Here is a 22,773-nt window from a genome sequence, read left to right on the forward strand (position 1 = left end):
TTTGAGCAAAAAAAAGCCAAGCAAGAGCACAAGGCTCAAACTTCAAGCCCCAGTACACACACACACACACACACACACACACTAATATGTATGTATATATACAATGATCTGTTCTGTATATTTGAAATCTTTCATAGTGTATACTTCTATAATTTAAAATATGAAGACAATAGATGAATAATAATTATAACATGATTGATATGTTCTTTTTTTTTTCAGTTTCAAGCTTTCAATCATGTATTCACATGTTTGATTCTTACTTTTTCTTTCTTTGTCAGTCATGGGACTTGAACTCTGGGCCTGGGTGCTGTCCCTGATCTCTTCAGCTCAAGGCTAGCACAACTTCTGGTTTTCTGGGGGATAATTGGATATAAGAGTCTCACGGACTTTCCTGTCCAGGCTGGCTTTGAACCATGATCCTCAGATCTCAGCCTCCTGAGTAACTAGCATTACAGGCATAAGCCACTCGCTCCCAGCTCACATGTTTCTTAAGTACAACCACACTAAAATTTCCTGGCTTACCTATAATTAGTTTCCCACTTTGAACTTATAATTGAATTTAAAGTAGTACAGATGAAATAAAGCTTCCAAATTTCCAACTTTGTCCCCTCTACATTTATTGTCTTTTTAGAATAGCTTAGGATAGTTTTATACTTACCTTTGAAATACATTTTTTGTTAGATTCTCTTTTTTGCTCATTTCCAGTATCAAACACATTGTTACACGCATATATTTCAATCCTTAACATTTTAGGCCCCTCAGTAGCTCTTTTTTTTTTTTTTTTGGTGCCAGTATTGGAGCTTGAACTCAGGGCCTAGGCACTGGTCCCTAGGCTCCCCCCCACCCCGCCCCGCTTAAGGCTGCCATTCTAACAGATGAACTACAGCTCCACACCCAGATTTTTGGTCTCACTAATTTTCTTGCCCAGTCTGGGTTTCAAACTGTGATCCTCAGATCTCAGCCTCCTAAGTAATGAGAATTACAGGTGTGAGGCATCAGTGTCCAACAATAGCTTCCTCTTAAAAAAATAAGTGCCAAGGGGCTGGGAATGTGGCCTAGTAGTAGAATGCTTGCCTTGTATACATGAAGCCCTGGGTTTGATTCCTCAGCACCACATATATAGAAAAGGCCAGAAGTGCTGCTGTGGCTCAAGTAGTAGAGTGCTAGCCTTGAGCAAAAAGAAGCCAGAGACAGTGCTCAGGCCCTGAGTTCAAGCCCCAGGACTGGCAAAAAAAAAAAAAAAAAAAGGTGCCAAGTGAAATATTTTCCATACTATCTCTGAAATAGTCTAGTTGATATTTTGCCTTTGTAATTAAGGTGTGTCGTTGGAAACCATTATATTTTGTTTAATTTTGATCTTTACTCAGGTCCTCACTTGTCTGGAGAACTTGCAGTGTTTTATAATTAAAGAGTCTCTGAACTGTAGGTGATAGTTATCTAAAGCTGCAGACATAGCAAATGTGGGATCAAGGGTGCCATTTGGCATAGGACCAGCGATTTCTCCCCAGCCATATGGCCATGCTCAGCCTGTGAACTGATGATTCTCATGAGAATTAACTACCAAGCGTGAAGCTACCAACTGTGAAGCTACAACATACTATAAAAAAAGTGAGCTGGGTGCTGGTGGTTCAAGCCTGTAATCCTAGCTGTTCAAGAGGCTGAGATCTGAAGATCACAGTTCCAAGGCAAGAAAGTCTGTGAGACTCTTACATCCAATAAACTACTCAGATAAAGCTGGAAGTAGTGCTACAGTTCAAGTGGTAGAGCATTAGCCTTGAGCCCACAGAGGCTAAGGGACAGTGCCCAGGCCCTGAGTGCAAGCTCCAGGACTGGAAAACAAAACAAAACAAAGCCACAGAAAGAAAGAAAGAAGAGAGAGAGAGAGAAAGAGAGAGAGAGAGAGAGAGAGAGAGAGAGAGAGGAAGGAAGGAAGGAAGGAAGGAAGGAAGGAAGGAAGGAAGGAAGGAGGGAGGGAAGGAAAGGAAGGGAAGGAAGGAAGGAAGGAAGGAGGGAAGGAAAGGAAAGGAAGGGAAGGAAGGAAAGAAGGAAGGAAGGAAAGGAAGGGAAGGAAGGAGAGGGAGGAAACAAAGGAGAGGGAGGAAGGGAGGGAGAGGAGAAAAGAATGAGAGAAGGAGAAATGAATTTGTTATAAATTTGTTTTAAGCAGTGCTCTAGTGATGACTTCAGCTTTTTAGAGTGTCTTCCTTTAAAAGACTGACTGGGGGTAATAGCTAAAGTGATAAAGTACCTGTGCACAGTCCCTGATTTCAAACTACAGTAGAGAAAAGAAGAAAAAATCAACAAGTCTCTAATTTGGGACTCAATATAAGATGATCTATAAGAAAAACAGGTAGTATTTTAAAAACCACATTGCAAACTTGTCAAGAATTAAATCATGAGTGTCTTCCGGTTATCCAAAATCATTATCATCATCATCATCATCATCATCATCATCATCATCATCACCATCAGGGAACTTCTGAGGGGGAATTTCTAACATTTGTTGGACATCAATTCTGCTACTTCTTCAGAAGTATTCCTAAAACTAGGATCATAATGGTCAAGAATATTTCAAGTAAAAAAAATTGAGCCAGTCAAATTTGAAGAGAAATTTCCAAGCAAAGAGTGTCTGAAGAAAAAAAAGGTTACATGAAATAAAACTTGTTAATGTTGATCCTTAGACATACCAAGTCCCAGAACATTGTACGTTAAATAGTCTTGTGTATTTTCTTGCTATTAGTAGCCCTATCCCAAATCATAAGCACAGTCATAGGTCTGAGCAGCACTGCGTTGATTAGACTTGTGGACTTACTTTTAGTTTTACCATGCATTGCCAGTTAAAGCAGGTAACATGTATTTGCTATCAGTGATTCTATTTGCATATTTTGTTGCTTGTAGGCTATAAGCTTGAGAAGTAGAAGAATTTCCTCTTCTATTTTTCTATATGTATTTGTTGATGGTCTCTCTAAGAACTTTGCTCTTTCATTTATGGTCCTAGGGGATTTTTAAAGTTGTATATACAACCTGAACAGCTCTAGGAAGTAAGCACTTATCTATATGATGGCATTTTCCTTCCTTCCTTCCTTCCTTCCTTCCTTCCTTCCTTCCTTCCTTCCTTCCTTCCTTCCTTCCTTCCTTCCTTCCTTCCTTCCTTCCTTTTTTTTGCCATTCCTGGGCCTTGGACTCAGGGCCTGAGCACTGTCCCTGGCTTCTTCCCGCTCAAGGCTAGCACTCTGCCGCTTGAGCCACAGCGCCGCTTCTGGCCGTTTTTCTGTATATGTGGTGCTGGGGAATCGAACCTAGGGCCTCGTGTATCCGAGGCAGGCACTCTTGCCACTAGGCTATATCCCCAGCCCCCCTTCCTTTCTTCCTTCCTTCTTTTCTTCCTTCTTTCCTTCCTTCATTCTTCCTTTCCTCTATCCCTTCTTTCTTCCTCTCCCTTTTCTTTCTTCTTTCTCATATTCTGCTTTCTTTCTTCCCCCTTCTTCCCTTACTTTTCCCCCTCTTCCCTCCCTCTTTTATTTTTTTTTTAAATTTTTTTTGTCAGTAGTGGGGCTTGAACTCTGGGCCTGGGCACTGTCCTTGAGCTTGTCAGCTCAAGGGTAGTGCTCTGCCACTTGAGCCTCAGAGCCACTTCCAGTTTTCTGGTGGTTAATTGGTGATAAGAGTTTCACAGACTTTCCTGCCCAGGCTGGCTTTGAACCATGATCCTCAGATCTCAGCCTCCTGAGTTGTGAGGATTACAGGCATGAGCCACTGATGTGAGACTATTTTCTTTTTCTTTTTAGTCATAAAAGGAAAATGACTTCTTATTACATAAATGTAAATGAAAACAGAAATATATGTGTATGTCTATGTGTGCATGTGTGTGTGTATGTATACACATATATTTTTACAGCAAAGACACCTTTTGTCCCTCACCTTCTTACAGCCCAAACTATATAGTCAGACTAGGTAAATATTTTGTGTTTTACTTTGTTGAAACAAGGTTTCTCTTTGTAACCCAGGCTGGCCTCAAACTTAAGATCCTCCTGCCTTAGCCTCCCAAGTACTAGTGTAACAGGCATGTGTCACCACTCATGGCTTCCAATTTCCTTTTTCTTCTTTTTATCCCTGCAGTGCTGGGAATTGATCCTATGGGTCCTTTACATTACTGACCAAGAGTGTTACCACTGAGCTATACCACTAGCCCCTGTTAACTCTTTATAATAAGCTTCTATGCTAACATATTTGAACTTAATTCACTGCAATGGCTATATGAATATTCTGTATTACATGAATTATTCTTTTATTGTTTGATATTTCACGTGTCCTCCAGTGTGTAATAATTACAAATAATACTGGATTATCTGCCTACTATCCTAGAGGTGCATTTAAAATTTGAAAAAGAATTAGTTAGTTGACTACCCCTTTCCTTATGGGAAGTACTCAAGTGCTTCACTATGTACTCCACATACAATATAGGGTTATTTCAGATGATTGATGTTCTCTTTGGCTTATGATTGGTAAAGACTTGATTGAGATAGAAAAAGTCCTAATCCACTAAGAGACATCAGACTTTTCAGTGTCAACTCTTGGTTCAGAGTAATATGAAGGCTAATCTTTCATAATCTCCAAGAACTTTACCGTGGGAGGATCAAAAGAATTGCCAGGGACTTCTAATCCATCTGTAATCAGCAATTCCTTTTCACTTTCTGCCTAGCTAGCTGTGTGACACAAAAGACTATAATTAAAGAAAAAGATAGACATCACTGGGACAAGTTGTATCAGCGTAAAGATGAAGAGATGCCCAGATTGCTTAACTCCCATACCATGATTTCCTAATATAGGTTAGTAGTTCATACTTTAGAGCATTTATCTTTCCTTGTGTGTGTAAGGTTGGAGAAATGAGACTTCCATGGGGTTGTTCAGGCAAAACAGCGTTCATTAATAGAACTTAACCACCAGCCCCCAGGAGATGGAGGTCTGCTGAGGGGGGACTCACGGGGGTGATTAAGGTTATATAGGAAGAAGTCGGGGAAGAGGTGTTGCCAAAGCGGATGCAGAAGTTACCTCAGAGGATGGGGAAGTCACCTTAGAGTCTGGGGGACCTCCTGCTGCCTCCAGGTGCACCATCCAGGGGTGGGTTACAGGTGCTGGGAGGGGACTTCAGGGAGGGCCTGGCGCACTCGTGCATGGAGGGAGAACAAAAGGAGAGGACAATTTTTTCCAGGCAGTATGTGAGTGTGTGTGTGTGCGTGTGTGTGTGTGTGTGAGAGAGAGAGAGAGAGAGAGAGAGAGAGAGAGAGAGAGAGAGAGAGAGAGAACTAGGTCTTGAACTCAGCTTCATGCTTTTTCTTGGCTTTTTATCTTACAGATGGCACTCTACCATTTGAGCCATCTTGCCCAGTCTAGCATCTTGCTGGTTTATTGGAGATATAATTGCATAGAGTTTTTTCTAGGGATGGCTTGAAGCACGATCCTCTCAGATTTTAGCCTCCCGAGTAACTAGATTTACAGGCATAAGCCACTAGTGCCAAACTTCTTTTTCAAATACTTTTTTATCTACTTATTTGTTTGTTTGTTTGGTTTTGTGGTGCTAGAGATCTATCAACCTTATGGCTTCAGGTGTGCTAAGCAAGGACTCTACACTGAGCTATGTCTTCTGACCCAAATAATATTCTACAACATTATAAGAGTAATGAAATTTCACTACAAGATTATAAGAGGAATAAAGACTTGAACCAAAATTTTTAATTAAATTTTATTGACAAGGTGTTGTGCAAAAGGAGTACAGTTACATAATAAAGTAGTGAGTCCATTTCTTGCGATATCTTACACCCTCATTTTTCTTTCCCTTCTCTAGATCAGGTAGGCATATATACAATATCCAGGGTACCAAAGTCATATACAGTAACCACGTAGGGTATGCCAAAGGAAATTCACCCAGAACATTAAACATAACATCAACAATAGAATCCTCCTGTGTCCTTCTCTTGGAGTTGTTTTTGCTTATCTTATATGGTCATGTGTACAAAGCTGTTGAGCTATTGTGATCCACTGATAGTTCTACTCTAGACCTTTTTTTTTTTTTGGCCAGTCCTGGGCCTTGGACTCAGGGCCTGAGCACTGTCCCTGGCTTCTTCCCGCTCAAGGCTAGCACTCTGCCACTTGAGCCACAGCGCCGCTTCTGGCCGTTTTCTGCATATGTGGTGCTGGGGAATCGAACCTAGGGCCTCATGTATCCGAGGCAGGCACTCTTGCCACTAGGCTATATCCCCAGCCCCTACTCTAGACCTTTTTATGTTTAGTAGTTGTTTGGGTTTAGATACATAGTGTAAAGTCGCTGACCCAAACATGTGGAAATACCATTTGAAAAGAAGTTAGTTGCTTTGCAGACCTGGTCTCTACTGTCCTCCCCCTACCCCCAACAGTCATATATCAAGGAAACCATGCCCCTTTGTTCTCTATGTGAAACAAATTTTTAAATGAACTAATACAAGAGAGGAAAAAATGCTTTAATCCAGATATCTACCAAACACAAAGACTGTGTCTGACAAATGCAAATATTTCACATATGAAGCCAATTGGCCAAACAAGGAGTAACATGCTTGCCAAGTAGCAGGCACCAAAGAGTAAAGACAAGTATAACGTCAGTGGAGAGGGAGAGAGGGATGGAAGGAGGGAGGGAGAGAAGGATGGAGGGAGGGAGATACCAACCAGGGAGGTGGGAAGGGCTCACAGGAAGTGAGTACTGTAAGTACCCTTATGGTATATGGAAAAATGGTCAACCAAGGGAGAAGGTGGAAAATAATTTCAAATTATTCTCATAGTGGACTGGCTTTCCTGGGGAAGAATGGAAAATCAAAGTTTAGTTCTCTCACTTTCTTACTGAACAGTTAGGATTACAGGCAGGAGCAACCAGCACCCAGATAGTCTACTGTTTCAAAAGTAATGTTTTATTATAGAAACTTTCAAAAGAACAAGACAGTAGCAAGAATAATACATTATTAACAATCATTTGTCATTACTGTTTTCTTTATTTTTCTCCATTCTTTGTGAGTGTCTGCATGTGTGCGGGTGTGTGAGAGAGAGAAAGAGTGGGAGAGGGAGAGAGAGGGCACTGGAACTTGAACAGGACCTTGACACTGTCCTAAAACATTTTTTGCTCAAGCCTTACCCTCTACCACTTGAGCCACAGCTACGCTTCTGGCTTCTTGGTGGTTAATAGAGAAAAGAGTTCCATAGACTTTTCTACCCAGTTTGGCTTTGACCCATGATCCTCAGAGCTCAGCCTTCTGACTAGCTAGGAATACAGGTATAAGCCACTAGAGTCTAGCTCTTAAAAAAAAAGAATTCCAAGAGAAAGACATCTTTAAGAAATTATTGTGTTGTTTCTAATCTAATAAAATTAACAATAATTTCTTCATGTGAACTAATCTTCCATATTCAGATTTTTCTACTAGCTCGAAAGTGTTTTCTTAAATTTGGCTTGTTTGTATCTCAAATCAAACAAAAGTCATGTTACTTCTTCTGTTCTTCCTCGCCCATACAGTTCTCTTCTACCCTCTCTTGGCCATTGACATTCTTCCGACATCAGTTTCTCACTGAGGTGTGATGTTTTCTATATTATAGCTTACATATGTAGAGTCAGTTCTAGTCCATCAAATGCATTTTATTGGGCTGTGTCTAGTATTGTAGTATAATGGCTTCATCAAAGTCATTTTGTTTTCAGAATAGGTTTTTATGATCTAGAAGGACATTTTAGGACTCAATCTATTCTCTTAAAATCTATTTTTAACTAAATGTTCTCATTTATTTCTCCAGATGCTACTTTTTGTCTTTAACTTTTAAGAGGAAAAAAATGCGGTTTCAAAATCCAAAAGTTGAATAACAGCTCCCACCAGACATAAAAACCATAGATAAACTAAATGGTTTCTGGTCATGTATTTTAAGCTTTCTCTACATAAAAAGCTTCTGAAAACAAATCTAGAAATCAAATGGAATCAGTATCTTCATTAAATAAATTCAAAGAAAGTGGATATTTTTTAATGTACATCCTGGACACAGCAGGAGGTAAGGAGTCTCAGAAGGTGAGAACTCTGTTCTGGCTTTGGAGTCTGGGGAAAAAGTGACAAAATGAGAAGCAAGAGGTAAGCATACTTATAAAAGACAGGGGCTAGTGTCTCATGACTGTAATCCTAATTATTAAGAGGCTGAGATCGGATGATGGTGGTTTAACACCAATTGGGCCAGGAAAGTCTGTGAGACTTATTTTTTTGTTGGCCCTGGGGCCTGAGATCTTCTGCTCAAGGCTAGTGCTCTACCACTTACAATCAGAGCTCTACTTCTGGTGTTCTTGGTGGTTAATTGGACATGAGTTGTACAGGCTTTCCTGCCCAGGCTTTTGTGCAAGTCTGAAATCTCAGCCTTCTCAGTAGCTAGGAATACAGGCATAAGCCACTAGCACCCATCTGTGAGGCTCTTATTTCCAATTAACCACCAAAAAGCCAGAAATGGAGTTGTGGTTCAAAGGATAAAGTCATAGCATTGAGCAGCAAAGCTAAGGGTCAGCACCCAGGTCTTGATATCAAGTCCTAATACAGGCAAATACACACACAAAAAAATACTTATGAAACTAAGAGTTTAAAATGTTTGTATTGGTTTAGTGATCCTCATGAAAGAGGAACAATATAGGAAGTAAATGTAAGAAGGAAAGTGGAGATTTTTTCATTCATGTCCTACAATACAGTTCTTCATCAGAGGACTTCAGATTAGCAATCATTTTCACCTTGTGTTTGATCTTTTTTTTTTTTTTTTTTTTTTTTTTGGCCAGTCCTGGGCCTTGGACTCAGGGCCTGAGCACTGTCCCTGGCTTCTTTCTGCTCAAGGCTAGCACTCTGCCACTTGAGCCACAGCGCCACTTCTGGCCATTTTCTGTATATGTGGTGCTGGGGACTCGAACCCAGGGCCCCCTGTATATGAGGCAGGCACTCTTGCCACTAGGCCATATCCCCAGCCCCGTGTTTGATCTTTTTTTGAGGGTGAGGGGTATGCCAGTTTAAGTCAAGTTCAAGTGTGGAGATCCTGTCTCAAAAACAATAAACAAGGAAAGGTGAAGGGAAAGAGAGAAAGGAGGTAAGGGAGGGAGGGAGGAGGGAAGGAGAAAGAGAGGGGAAAAAGAAACAAAAACAGATGAAAGGAAAATATATTTCCAATTGTTCTTTTCCTAATTTAAGAACTCTCCCTCACCCCCAACTTTCTTTGCCTAAAATAAAAGAATCCTGGAACTTACACTGAATTTAGATATTTTTTTTTAAGGTGCTAACATGCCATCATCTCAATTTGCTGGCTTTCTGAATAAATCTTTTTTTCTTTCCCCCAACAACTTGTCCTAGATTCTTTGAGCCCCTTTCCTAGCAGCAAGTAAACAGACTTGGGTTCATTAACATTTCTATTTACCTGCCAGTCATCCTTTGTAGATTTTCCCCTCCTTGATTGTAATTCTTGTGAAGTGAGGACGGAGACCTTCACTACCAACCTTTTATTAGCTGAGTTCTTCATCCCTTCTGTAGATATAACGTTTCTTCCATACTGTGAAACTGCACAGCCATGAGAAGCTAGTGTATGAACCAGGCTACTTTTGAATTCTGTTTTGCTGTCTCCTGACACAATACTGTTTCCCAGAATTACTTAGGTCAGCTTCTTTTTTTCCTTCCTTCCTGCTGGGAGATTAAGTAATAAACTAAATTCAGTTGTCATATCCTGAAATTCAATCACCAAATTGTCCCAGATTAGGTCCAAAGGATAAGATTGGAAAAGGGTGACTGAAGTTAATCAGTGCATATGATATGTATGTATAAAATATCACACTGAGTCTCACTAATAAGTACAATTAACAGTTCCTTAAAAAAAAAAAAAAAGAAGAAGATGGTACTGGTGTCTCTCACCTGTAAACCTAGCTATACAAGAGGCTGGATCTGAAGGTCCAGGGTTCAAAACCATCCCTTGCATGAAAGTCTGTGAGACTCTCGTCTGCAATAAACTACTCAGAAAAGCTGAGGTGGTGCTGTGGCTCAAGTGGTAGAACACTAGCCCTGAGCCCAAAAAAACTCAGGGACAATGCCCAGGCCTCAGGACTAGCGTGCGCGCATGAGCACATGCACACACATGTTATACCCAGATATAGTGGCATATACTTGTAATCACAGCTTCTGGGGGTAAAGGAGGATCTCAAAGTTGAAGACAGCCCGAGGTACATTGTAAGATTCGGTCTCAAAAACAAAAACATAATAAAACAAAACTTATCAGCTCAGCAAAGTCTTTCCAGGTTCTGAGCATTATTAAGTCTTAAAAAAAAATAACATTTTTTTAAAGTTATGATCTGACTTGTAGTTTGTTCTTGAGTTCTGTTCTTTATAAACAGCTTCAGATGTCTGAACTTTGAGCTTTAAAATATAGTAGTATCTTGGCATGTGTGTATTTATTTTACATTTAGAAAATCCAGCACTATTTTGGGTAATTAATTACCCAGGGTAGGTAAAGATCCTTTTGTCCCATTTGTCAAGCTGAAGGGAAAGTGCAGTTGCTCTCAATGGCTGGGCCTTACCTGTGTAAGGAAGGGAGAGGTGCAAAGGCTCAGAGGTTTGAAGAAGGGGCTACCATACCTGTAGAAGATGCAGTGACAGGTGCCAACATTCTGAGTCTTTTTTTTTGGCCAGTCCTGGGGCTTGGACTCAGGGTCTGAGCACTGTTGCTGGCTCCTTTTTGCTCAAGGCTAGCACTCTGCCACTTGAGCCACAGCACCACTTCTGGCCATTTTCTGCATATGTGGTGCTGGGGAATTGAACCCAGGGCCTCATGTATACGAGACAAGCACTCTTGCCACTAGGCCATATCCCCAGCCCAACATTCTGAGTCTTTAGGTTCCTGAAACATCCACAGAAACCCTCCATCCTGCTTTCAGGTTGATCAGCCCCACTGCTCTGTCTTAGTTTTGCTTTGCTGTGTTTTATATTGTGTTTTGTGATCTGTCTCCATTTCTACTTGTTGACAATGAAATGATAAGGAAAAAGTAATTTTGTTTTAGATTTAGATAACGCAAACAATACATTGATTTGCTTTATAATGTTAATATTTTCATATAGTGTCTAGAGTATCATCTTTGGCAATTCTAGGGCTTGAAGTCAGGAACTCATACTTGCTAGGCTGGTATTGTACACTTCTAGACCAAGTAACTCATTACTTTTGAGAAAGGCTTTCACTTTTTACTTGGGTGAATCTAGACTCCATTCTCATGTTTATGATTCTCACCGTAGCTGAGATAACAGGCACACAGCACAGGTCCATCTTTTTCAGTCGAGCTGGGATCTCATGAAATTTGTGTCACACTTGGCTTTGAACTATAATCCTCCTAATTGTAACCTTCCTCATAGCTGGGATGCCAGGCTTACACCATAACACCCAATGTCCACTTCTTTTCTTTACACTCTTTTTGTGTCTTGGTCTCTAAACTAAAAACACAAAAACGAATTACAAATAACTTTTCTTATCTCAGACCCTGCCAAGCAACACAACTGGCTCTTTTCTTCTATTGACAGCTAAACTTCCAGAACGTTTCATAGAGTCAGTTGAAACATCCCTAACTTCTCCTTGTACCCACTGGCAACTTGAACCTCTGCCACAGGGTGGTGTTTCTCATCATGGCCACCAGGAACACATAGTCTGTCAGGGATAACTATTAAGGAACAATGGTTCCCCCTTACTTTGTCCTTGGGAAGCACATGTTATTGTAAACAGTTGCCTCCTTTGTGCTAGCACTCTCTCCTGGAAAATACCTGGATATCTCACTGGGAAGCAAAACTTTAATCAAGGTTCCTCTAACTCTATTTCTGTAGTTCATAAATGACCCCATTGTCTACCTAAAGGGTGGGTTTACTTTAGCCCTTAATAATTACATTTTCATGGTGAGTGTGTTGGTTCTAGACCTGATTAGGTGGCACTAGCTGGAGGAGATCACAACTTCAAGGCCACTGTGAACCACATTGTAAGATACTGCGTCAAAAATAAATCCTATCTTTACGATTTCACCACCTATTGTGTGGGGATACCAAAGTGCATTTTCTTATTAATTAAATAAAAGAACATTTATACTTTTTTTTCAGTGAAATTCCCTTTGAGAAATTGTAGGTATAAAAATAAAGTTTATCAGTCATGCCTAGGAGGAATGGATGCTGTGCCAAACACATGAATATCAAAGAATATTAAGGTAGTCATTCAGAGGAAGGGACAGCACCAATCAAAACTCTGTACTCAGAAACTAGTACGTTCAATTGAAACCCTTTTGTACAAGTACATAGATATGTTTTGTTTTTTAAAGTGGGTTTGTTCTACCATTGAAAACAAAGGCCTATTTCTACTAACTTCACAGTTCCTTCAGATAAAATCTCTCAGATTAAAAAATTTAAAAAACACACACAACAGTTAGCTATTGAAAATAAAACTAACAGGGGCTGGGAATATGGCCTAGTGGTAGAGTGCTTGCCTCATACTCATGAAGCCCTGGTTTTGATTCCTCAGCACCACATATATGGAAAAAGCCAGAAGTGACACTGTGGCTCAAGTGGTAGAGTGCTAGCCTTGAGCAAAAAGAAGCCAGGGACAGTGCTCAGTCCCTGAGTTCAAGCCCCATGACTGGCAAAATCAAACAAAAAGAAAGAAAAGAAAACTAATAAAATCCACACTTTCAAATAAGAATTGCTAGCCAGGTGGTGATGGCTCACATCTGTAATCCTAGTTATTCAGGAGGCTGAGATCTGAGGATCACAGTTCAAAGCCAGCCTCGGCAGGAAAGTCCGTAAGACTCATCTCCAATTGACCACCAGAAAATTGGAAGCGGTCCTGTGGTTCAAAGTGGTAATGTATTATCCTTGAGCAAAAACAGCTCAGATTCAGTGTCTACATTCTGAGTTCAAGTCCCATGACTAACAACAACAAAAAAAAGTTATCTGTAGGAGTAGTTCAGAGATGTTGGAAGACTTAATACAAAACATTTGAGCACTGAGTACCTCATTGAAATGTTTAGGAAACTAAAACATCTAGTTCACTGTAAAATGTAGGGCTAGTTGTAACCAAAAAGTAAGATTTAGCTAGAAAACAGAAAACAAAATTTCTGTGGGTCAGAAACACGTGACTCTTTGGAAGTCTGGAGTACATACTCATCCCTTTGCTACAGGCCTCAGACTCTTGGAATTCAATGTCATTAAATATTGTAAATACACAACTGACTCCTCTTTTATATTCAGCAGTCTACCCATGAGTTGGTTTTCCAAGGATACAAGTCTACTTATGGATGCCAAAAATAATATAAGTACACAAATTGATTGGCACTGAAGTTGTGTACCTTAGTCTCTTTTGAGTTGGTTGAATACAGTCATTTAAGGCTTCTCAATTAAAATTTAATTTTAGAGGAAGACTAGAATAGAAAAATGTAATTACTGTGGCTCAAGTGGAAGAGTGCTATCCTTGAGCAGAAAGAAGCCAGGGACAGTGCTCAGGCCCTGAATTCAAGCCCCAGGACTGTGCAATAATCTAGCTATAATCTAGCTATTCAAGAGGCTGAGATTTGAGGTTCTGGACAAGAAGCCAGCCTACGTAGGAGAGGTCAAGAAAGTCCGTAAGAGGGCTGGGGATATAGCCTAGTGGCAAGAGTGCCTGCCTCGGATACACGAGGCCCTAGGTTCGATTCCCCAGCACCACATATACAGAAAACGGCCAGAAGCGGCGCTGTGGCTCAAGTGGCAGAGTGCTAGCCTTGAGCGGGAAGAAGCCAGGGACAGTGCTCAGGCCCTGAGTCCAAGGCCCAGGACTGGCCAAAAAAAAAAAAAAAAAAGAAAGTCCGTAAGAGTCTTATCTCCAATTAACCACCCCAAAGCTGGAAGTAGAGTGGTGGCTCAAGTGGCAGAGCACTAGCTTTGAGGTACAGGCCCTGAGTTCTAGCCCCAAGATGGCGCGCACACACACACACACACACACACACACACACACACAAAACACAAACACACACCCCTACCCACACTCAGAAATGTAACTTTTCAATTTTTAGTTTTTGGTGCCCATTCTGGGGCTTAAACTCAGAGCCTGGGCTGCTGTCCCAGAGCTGTTTTGCTCTAGGCTAGTGCTCTATCCCTTGAGCCTTAAGAAAGAAAATACAGTTAGGAATTCAAAGTATATCCTAAAAAATTAAGAAGAGGGGAAGGGAGGGTAAGGGAAACATGGGTGAGAATTTTCAAAGAGGTGATATTAATCAAGATATATTGTATTCATGAACTACTTTTTGAAATGATATCTCCTTTGTACAACTACTTTAAGATAATAAAAGAACGAATCGAGGTTAACACTAACCTCTTATAGAGTACTCTTTTATTTGACAAATCCTTATGTTGGTGTAATCAATAAACCTTTTCCTAGTATTTTGTTGGCAACTCTAGAAATCAATACTTGCAAATAAATGTTATATTATTATGGTTATTATTTTACTGCCAGTACTGGGAGGACTTGAATTCAGAGTCTCAAGCTCTCACTGTGAGTTTTTGGGTTTGTTGTTTTCCTCATATTTGACACTCTACCACTTGAGCTCTGCCTCTGTTTCTAGCTTTTGGCAGGTTAATTTGGGGATAAGAATCTCTCACATTTGTCTTCCTGGGCTGGCATCAAACTGATCCTCAGATCTCAGCCTCCTGAGTATTTAGGATTACAGGCATAAGCCACTAGTGTCTGACCAGGGGTAACTATATTTAAACAGTTGGCATTTGTTATATATCATAGAGCAATTATGCTAGTTCTTTTTACCCTACCATTGTGAATTATCAGGATGATTTTATGCCATTTCACCATTCTATAGGAATGACAGTATGAGAAAGGAACCCCGACATGCGATGATGAGAAAGGAACCCCGACATGCGATGTCAGAGCGCATCCTCTGCTCCAGCTCTGAAGTGATTCCGCTCAATAGTTCATCTTATATTTCTCATCACTGATTTCTCAAAGTCTGAAAACTGAAATTTTGGCTTGCTCCTTATTTTTTATTCTTTAGCTTCTATGCCCATCATATCAAAGCCATTCCTGTGAGTTTATTATTTTTCACTCTTTATTTCTTTTGGCCATGTATACAATTCTTGTAATCTTGCCTTTCAACTTATCTTCACTAATCAACATGATGAATAATAGTATGTTGTTGCTAAAGATGACATTTCTGTCATCTTTGACATGAAGGCAGTTTTCCTTTCTGTTTTTTTTTTTTTTAATTGTTGTTGTTGTTAGTCATGGAGTTCCAAATCAGGGCTTGGGCACTGTCTCTGCGCTCTTTTCTACCAGTTGGAGCTACAGAGCCACTTTTTAGGTGGTTAAGGAGATAAGAGTCTCACGGAGTTTCCTGCCAAGATTGGCTTTGAACCACAATCCTCAGATCCCAGCTAAGGATTATAGAAGTGAGCCACTGCAGCCAGACAAGTTTTCCTTTCTGTAAGTGAGCAGTAGTTGTACATACATCTTAATTAATTTCCTTTTTTTTTTTTTTTGTGGTTGTCAGTTTGAACTCGGCCTGGAAGCTGCCCCTGAGCTCTTTTGCTCAAGGTTAGGACTTTACCCCCTTTGAACTCCAGCACCACTTTTGATTTTCTGGTGGTTAATTGGAGAAGAGTGTCATGGACTTTCCTGACTAGGCTGGCTTTGAACCGTGCTCAGATCTCAGCCTCCTGAGTAGCTAGTATTGCAGGCATGAGCCAGCAGTGCCCAGCTCCTTACCATTTATTAATGCATTTTTTTCTATTAGTTTTAAAACAGTATCCTTAGACATTATTTATTCAACATTTCAGAAATAATGAACAATAAATAATATTTTACATATAGTCATTTTTATGAACCTAGTCATTGGGATTATTTATATTTTCTTCTACTTTTAGTAAAAATATTATGCAGAATAAGTAGTTATTGTAAATTGCTGAATATCTTGATAACTTTTTATCTTCAATTCTCTTTTCTTGCTTCAATTGCTTTCTTTGTAACTCCAGTGAAAGCATGGATTATAATACTTTTTTTTAACCCCAAGACAGCAACTTGATGAACTTCAAAAGTATTTTCCTGGTCTCAAGAGATTGTCCAGTTCTCTGTCCAGAATACAGTTTTGTCTGGCTCATTCTTTAGTTTTTGCAACAGAGTAATTTCAGCTTGGAAACTCATCGTGGGAATAAGGGTAAGATGGAATTGGGGCTTTGCAGAAGAAATGAACTATGATTACAGAAGTCTATAGAAAAAAGACTGTTGGAGGAGATAAGTATATCTATTGAGAAAGTGCTAATTATATTAATTAACGCTGAGGCAATCTGGCTTGTTAGTTTGCATAAAGAGAGGTTTTTATGAGGTAAGTGCTTAAACCTCTCAGAGTGAGTGGGAGTATTCAGGTATGGTCTGTCTCTCCAACCTGGAAGAGGGTTTTCACTTTCTGCTTTTAAAAGTGCATTGTGTTTGGGAGATGGGAATCAACTAAAATACTGCTTTCTGCAGCTTTTAAAGGACACTCTTGTTTGTTTCAGGAAGGATCTCCTTTTGTTCCAAGCTGGCATGGAACTTGCTATATAGCCTGAGTAGCCCTGAAATGGCCAATCTTTCTGCCTCACTTTCTGAGTGCCAGGATGACAGTCAGGAGCCACCACGCCCAACCTCAAAGACTTTCTTTCATTTTGAGATTTGACTATACAGCCACTCTCTCTGCTTTCTGAGTGATGGAGAAGGTTAAATGATAAGCAGCCTTTCCTTTTCTCCAACACGTTTACCGTTAGTCTGAGTCACTAAAAGACTTATGTTTTGGACCAGAGGCTAAACAAACCTCCCCACCTCACCCCCAGTAGATAGCAGTAGGAAAAAGTGAAGGCTTTTTGCTTGTGAAAACATTTACTGTCTCCTAGCAATCTGCAGGGATGCTTATGTGCCTTTGACAATAGATAAATGCTTTCCAATGCTATAAAACATTACAGTAATATAGGAAAGTCACTTAACTATTAGCCCTGGGAGTTGGTGTCCTGATTCCAAAGTTTCAAAAAGCTTTGATTATGTGTTAATGTCACAGAATGATCAACTATTAAAAGCAACACAGACTTAAAGCCATAGTCATGTGGTTGACTTCTCTCTCTCTCTCTTCCTCTCTCTCTCTTCCACTCTCTCTCTCTCTCTCTCTCATGTTTGTGTGTGTATACACATTCATGATGAGATCTCACTATGTAGCTAAGGCTGACCTTAAAAGTGATCCTCTTATTTCTGCCTCCCAAGTCCTGGAATTACAGTTTTGCATAACTGTTCTTGGCAACTAGTATATTTTTATGCAATGAAAAACTGAGCTGCTGAGAGACTAAAGAACCTTCAAAAGTCACATGGATATTTTAGTTATAGAGCAAGGACTGAATAAATAAAATAAAACATTCACCAATCCTTTTGAAAATCCATTATTTTCCCACTACAGTATGGTGTTTCACCTGAAATGCTTAGGGTCCAGCCTAAATTGGAGACAAGTTGAATAAGAAAACAAGAACCCTATATACCAGGTGGTGCTGGTGGTGGCTCACACCTGTCATCCTAGTAACTCAGGAGGCTGAGATCTGAAGACTATAGTTGGAAGCCAGAGCAGGCAGAAAAGTCCATGATACTCTATCACTAATTAAGCACCAAAAAATATGGAAGTGGAGCTGTGGCTCCAGTAATAAAGCATTAGCCTTGGCAAAAAAGGTTAGAGATAGCACCCCCAGTTCAAGCCTCAGATCCAACACACACAAAAAAAGTGTAAGCAGAGCTTGAGACCCCTAGTTCAAATTCTAGTATCAACACAAAACAAAACAAAAAAAAATAGGAGTAGAACACACTGACTTTCAGCTGTTGTTATGTTAGAATGTAAGACTAATATCAAACATTTCTATTATTAATAAAAACCTCCAAACTTTTAACCGTATGTATGTTAAATAAAATCAGCCTACAAGTAGGACTGCTTGGCTTAGCAAATGAAAATATTAGACTTCTGGTCAATTTGAAGTGATCTGTCTTTGTTTAATTTGTATTTCTTTGCCAACTCTAGCTACAGGAAACAGTAGTATGTCAAGTATTGTAGATTCTTCCCATCTATGAGGCTTTAGAACGACTCAGAGTACCATAGTATTATTCTCAGAAATAGCAGCTTTCTTTTTACATAATAGTAAATTTTTCAATATCACATAGGTAGCTAATTTCACATTACTTTATATCTGAGTTTCCTTTAATTTATCTAAAGACTATAGCAGCAATTGAATAGAGTCCATTTTATTGTAGCTTCTAGTAAAAATTAATGTTTTCAATATAATAAATACCTATATGAAGGTTTTTCTGGGAAGAAGCAATGGCCACATATAATAATAGAGGAAGAATGTTTAATCTCCTTGAAGCTTTGCCCTGTCTCTTCATAAAATCAGGTAGGCAGAGAACAAGCTGTAACGCATCCATCAAAGTTATAATTAACATTTACTTGAGAAAGAGTCTGTGGCTACACTTAATATTAAATTCTGTTTGATCTTAATTTAAAGGAGGCATGGAGTTACAGAAAACAGACCCTTTCATTGGAAAGGACATGGTAAAATACATTTAGAATTTCCCAAGAAACTGAAAAAGATCTTGAGAGCACAGACATTTGGGAGGGAGGTTAAGCCGTTAACACCCCCCAGCAGCAAATTTCTGTCCTGCTTTGAAGGCCTTGACTCTTGGATTTATTTTTTTCTACATTCAAGATAGGTCCAGAAATTTAATTTTGCCTTTGAAGTGAATAGTTCTCTACAAGACTTCATCAATTTGTTTTTGATTAATTTTTTTTCTAATGCTTAGTACCTGAGAGGACCTACCCATTTCTGTAAGTTCTGGTTTTCTTCTTTTAAATTTATTGATATTCCTTTTCTTTTTCTTGAGACAGAGTTTTACTATATAGTACCCTGGAATTTCCAATTTTGCTCTTCATCTTTTAAGTATGAGTGTTTCTTTCTGAAGCTTTATTTTTCTTTTCATAGCAAATAGTGAAATATAAATAGGCAGAATAAAGCAATTTTAAAAGGGAGAAAATAAATCAACTTATCTAATGCTAAGTGTCCCAAGCATCAGACACTGTACTAAGACTCACAAGACACAAACAATTTAAAGACAATGACAGAGACAGAACAGAAGGATCAGTGGCATAGAGCTGGGCACACTCTTCTGGTGACAAGGGTGTTACTCATGGAAGTTGCCTTTTGACTATGGTTTGAATGCTGAATAGAAATCTTCTAGACTAAAAAGAGAAGGAAAGTCATGGTCGGTAGAAGGAACAGCTTGAACAGGAGAATATAATTCTATGGTGTGTTTGGGGACCAGCAAGTAGTCAAGAGCCTTGCATGGGGAATAGAATAGAAAAGAGAACAAAAGAGACTAAGATTTTGAACTAACCTCCTGCACTAGGCTCCAGCACAGCAGACAAAAAAAAAAAAAAAAAAAAAAAAAAAGAATCACTCGGGGCTGGGAATGTGGCTTAGGAGCAGAGTGCTTGTCTAGTATACATGAAGCCCTGGGTTCGATTCCTCAGCACCACATAAACAGAAAAAGCTGGAAGTGGTGCTGTGGCTCAAGAAGTAGAATGCTAGCTTTGAGCAAAAAGAAGCCAGGGACAGCGCTCAAGCCTTGAGTCCAAGCCACAGGACTGGCAAAAAATACTTTAACTTTAAAAATGGTGTTATTAGAGTGCTCGTGCGAAGACCGAGGAGTAGCGATTCCCCTGGCCCACGGAGTTCGGGTTCTCCCTGCGTGTTTCGGGCGGTAGGCCAGTGCCCAGGCCCGAGCCATCTGTAGTTACTGGCATTTCATTTAAGGGTGCCAAGGCTGGCACTGAGAAGACGATGAGGGAAAGACATTTGGAATTATCGTTCCACCGGAGGCCTTCCATCTCGATGCATCCTCAGGATACTTACTAGGTCTCAAACAGGCTGAGCCACATCCTTGATGAGCACCTGGGCTTTGTGGCGTTTTCCTGCACCACTGACTAGAACATGCACAGCACCACAGGGACTTGGGCTGTGGGAGATGCTGGCACTGCTGTCCCTAGGAATGGGCCCCACTACAGTGCAAGTGGCAGGCAAGAAGGGCTGCTCAGTGCTGCATTCCCTGGATGAGAATGAACTGGAAGAGCAGTTTGTGAAGGGACATGGTCCAGGGGGCCAAGCCACCAACAAAACCAGCAACTGTGTGGTGCTGAAGCACATGCCTTCCGGTATCGTGGTCAAGTGCCACCAGACAAGATCTGTTGATCAAAACAGAAAGCTAGCTCGGAAAATCCTACAAGAAAAAGTGGATGTTTTCTACAATGGTGAAAAGAGCCTTGTTCACAAAGAAAAACGAGAGACAGAGAAGAAAAAGCAAGAAAGGAAAAAAAGAGCAAAGGAAATTCTAGAAAAAAGAAATTACTGAAAGAACTAAGGGAATCAAGTGAAAATGTCACTGAGAAAAGAATTGCCATGAGAAGTTTCCACAGAGAAGTGGCCAGGCCCATCTCCCAGTGGGTGTACACTTAAAGCAAGCATCCACACAGACAGACAGCAGACAATGTCAGCTCATTCTGTCAAGAATAAAACAATTGGACTGGGATTATGGCTGAGTGACAAAGTGCTTGCCTACCATGCATGAAGTGGCACTGTGGCTCAAGGGGCAAAATGAGCAAAAGAAGCTTAGGGACAATGCACAGGCGTGAGTTCAAGCCCCAAGACTTGGCGAGGGGGAGGGGTGACTAAAACTCTAGAGCTAGGGGTCATGGCAGAGCACCTGCTTTGCAAAGTGAGGCTCTGTTCAGACCCCACTATGACAAAAATTACAACAAATAAAACTTTTAAACACAGCCAAAAAAATGTTGTTATTAAGGTGTTATACTCTTTTTGTTTCATAAGTCAGGTAATGAGTACATTTCTTTTTTGACACTATCATCTCTTCCTTTGCTTTCCCCTTCCTTCACTTTCCCTCCCTTCCATGTCTACAAGGTGCATAACTTACTTTCACTATAGTGTCTACTGAGTACCATGGCTGTATTTGTTTTCCTTTCATCCCTCCATTTCTGTGACCCTCCCTTGTCCCCTCAAAAACTAGATTAAAAGAAAAAGACAAAAAGAAAGCAAAAAACCTCCATTACACTGTATTATTATAAGATTATATGTTATGATATAATTTGCTTACATCTGTCTGCCCTACTAAGATATCACTTTTTTTTTGCCAGTCCTGGGGCTTGAACTCAGGGCCTGAGCACTGTCCCTGAGCTTCTTTGGCTCAAGGCTAGCACTCTACCACTTGAGCCACAGTGTCATTTTCAGCCTTTTCTGTCTATGTGGTATTGATGAATAGAACCCAGGGCTTCATGCGTGCTAGGCAAGCACTCTACCTCTAAGCCACATTCCCAGCCCCTATCACCTTTTATTTCCTGTACATTCAGTAAATTTTACTGAGCAAATAAATAAGTGAATGATGCCTCCGAAAGAAAACACACTTGTGAAGAGGTTCTGCAGGAGTGAAATGTGCCTGCAAAGACAGATGGGGAAGGAGCAGAAGGCTGGGAGGGTGTGCAGAGAGGACGCTGAGGATGAGCTGCCTCCACTCCAACTCGCGGGGGGCCAGGGTTGGGGGGCAACATGTCTCTCAAGGAGGGGAAAGTCGGGGATGAGAACGAGAGACAGGTACAAAGGGAAAGACTAGGTAGATAGGGAGCCTGCTAGAGACAACGCTCCTTCTTCTTGCTGAAGGTCCTGGAAGACCGAGATGAAAGCCGGGATAGAAGCAATGCTGCTGCTGACTCTGAAACAGACCCGACCGCGCAGGGGACAGGTGCCCCTCCCCTTCGGGTGAGGTGGACAGTGACTCAACCGGATACCGAGAAAAGCCGAGACCCACCAAAACGACGTCAAACGGGCACTTCAACGCACTGCCAAAGTCCAGGTCTTACATCTTGCTCTGTTGCCTCAAGAACGTTGCACTCGCCTCCTCTTCCTCCTGGCTCAGGAAGCTGGTGGACAGTACCCCACATGTTATCAGGCGGCCCCTCCAGCTTGGCGTCGTAGTTTGGGACTATACCAACCTACTAGTAGCCAAGTGGTTTTCCCCCAACTTCCCTGGTGCCTTACTATCCCTTTCAAATAAGCTTTTCCCCCTGAGCTCATTTTTCTTGCCTCATCTTTTCTTATGTGGTAGAGGAATTGTTTTTTTGAAGATTCTACGATTTGGTTTGGATACCTTTGGTGGGCTAATGTAAATAGTGACTAGTTGACTAGATTTTTTTTCTGTAGAAATTTTAATGTAGCTGACATCAGTAATGTGACAAAAATGTGGGGGGAAATTTGATGATCTTTCAGTGGTGGGCAATATGGCACCAATGTCATTTTTTCAGTACACTGCAACTTTCACTTGTTAGCATTCGTTTATCCTGGAGCCTTGCTCTTCTGTTCCTGTGGTTGGCTGGAACCTCAAGTCTCTAAGGATGTGGCTTAGCTATCATCTTATCCATCTGCCTCAGCTGCTGTATGTCAGACATGTAAAGATACTGCAGAGAACATTAAAATTTGTGTAGCAAGTTCTGTTCAGTAAGTTCCTTGCCCCTTGTCATAGTGAGAGTGCTTTCTACTGGAGTTTGAGGAAATGTAATTTGATAACACTTAAAGTGGAAGTGGAAATGTGATACTAATTCTTTCTTCTTTTACATGTAAACTAGACAACATTCTAATT

The 22,773-nt window shown here is 40.5% G+C and overlaps 1 protein-coding gene across 1 annotated transcript; it reads left to right on the top strand.

Moving 5' to 3' along the window:
* Window positions 1-19,990: 19,990 nt before the first annotated feature.
* LOC125357703 (mitochondrial translation release factor in rescue-like) lies at window positions 19,991-20,481 on the top strand. Its single transcript, XM_048354642.1, has one exon. The coding sequence runs from the start codon at window positions 20,017-20,019 to the stop codon at window positions 20,479-20,481; it is 465 nt and encodes a 154-aa protein (XP_048210599.1). The 5' UTR covers window positions 19,991-20,016.
* The last annotated feature ends 2,292 nt before the right edge of the window (window positions 20,482-22,773 follow it).

This window comes from Perognathus longimembris, chromosome 9 (assembly GCF_023159225.1).
Source record: "Perognathus longimembris pacificus isolate PPM17 chromosome 9, ASM2315922v1, whole genome shotgun sequence".
Classification (NCBI taxonomy): domain Eukaryota; kingdom Metazoa; phylum Chordata; class Mammalia; order Rodentia; family Heteromyidae; genus Perognathus; species Perognathus longimembris.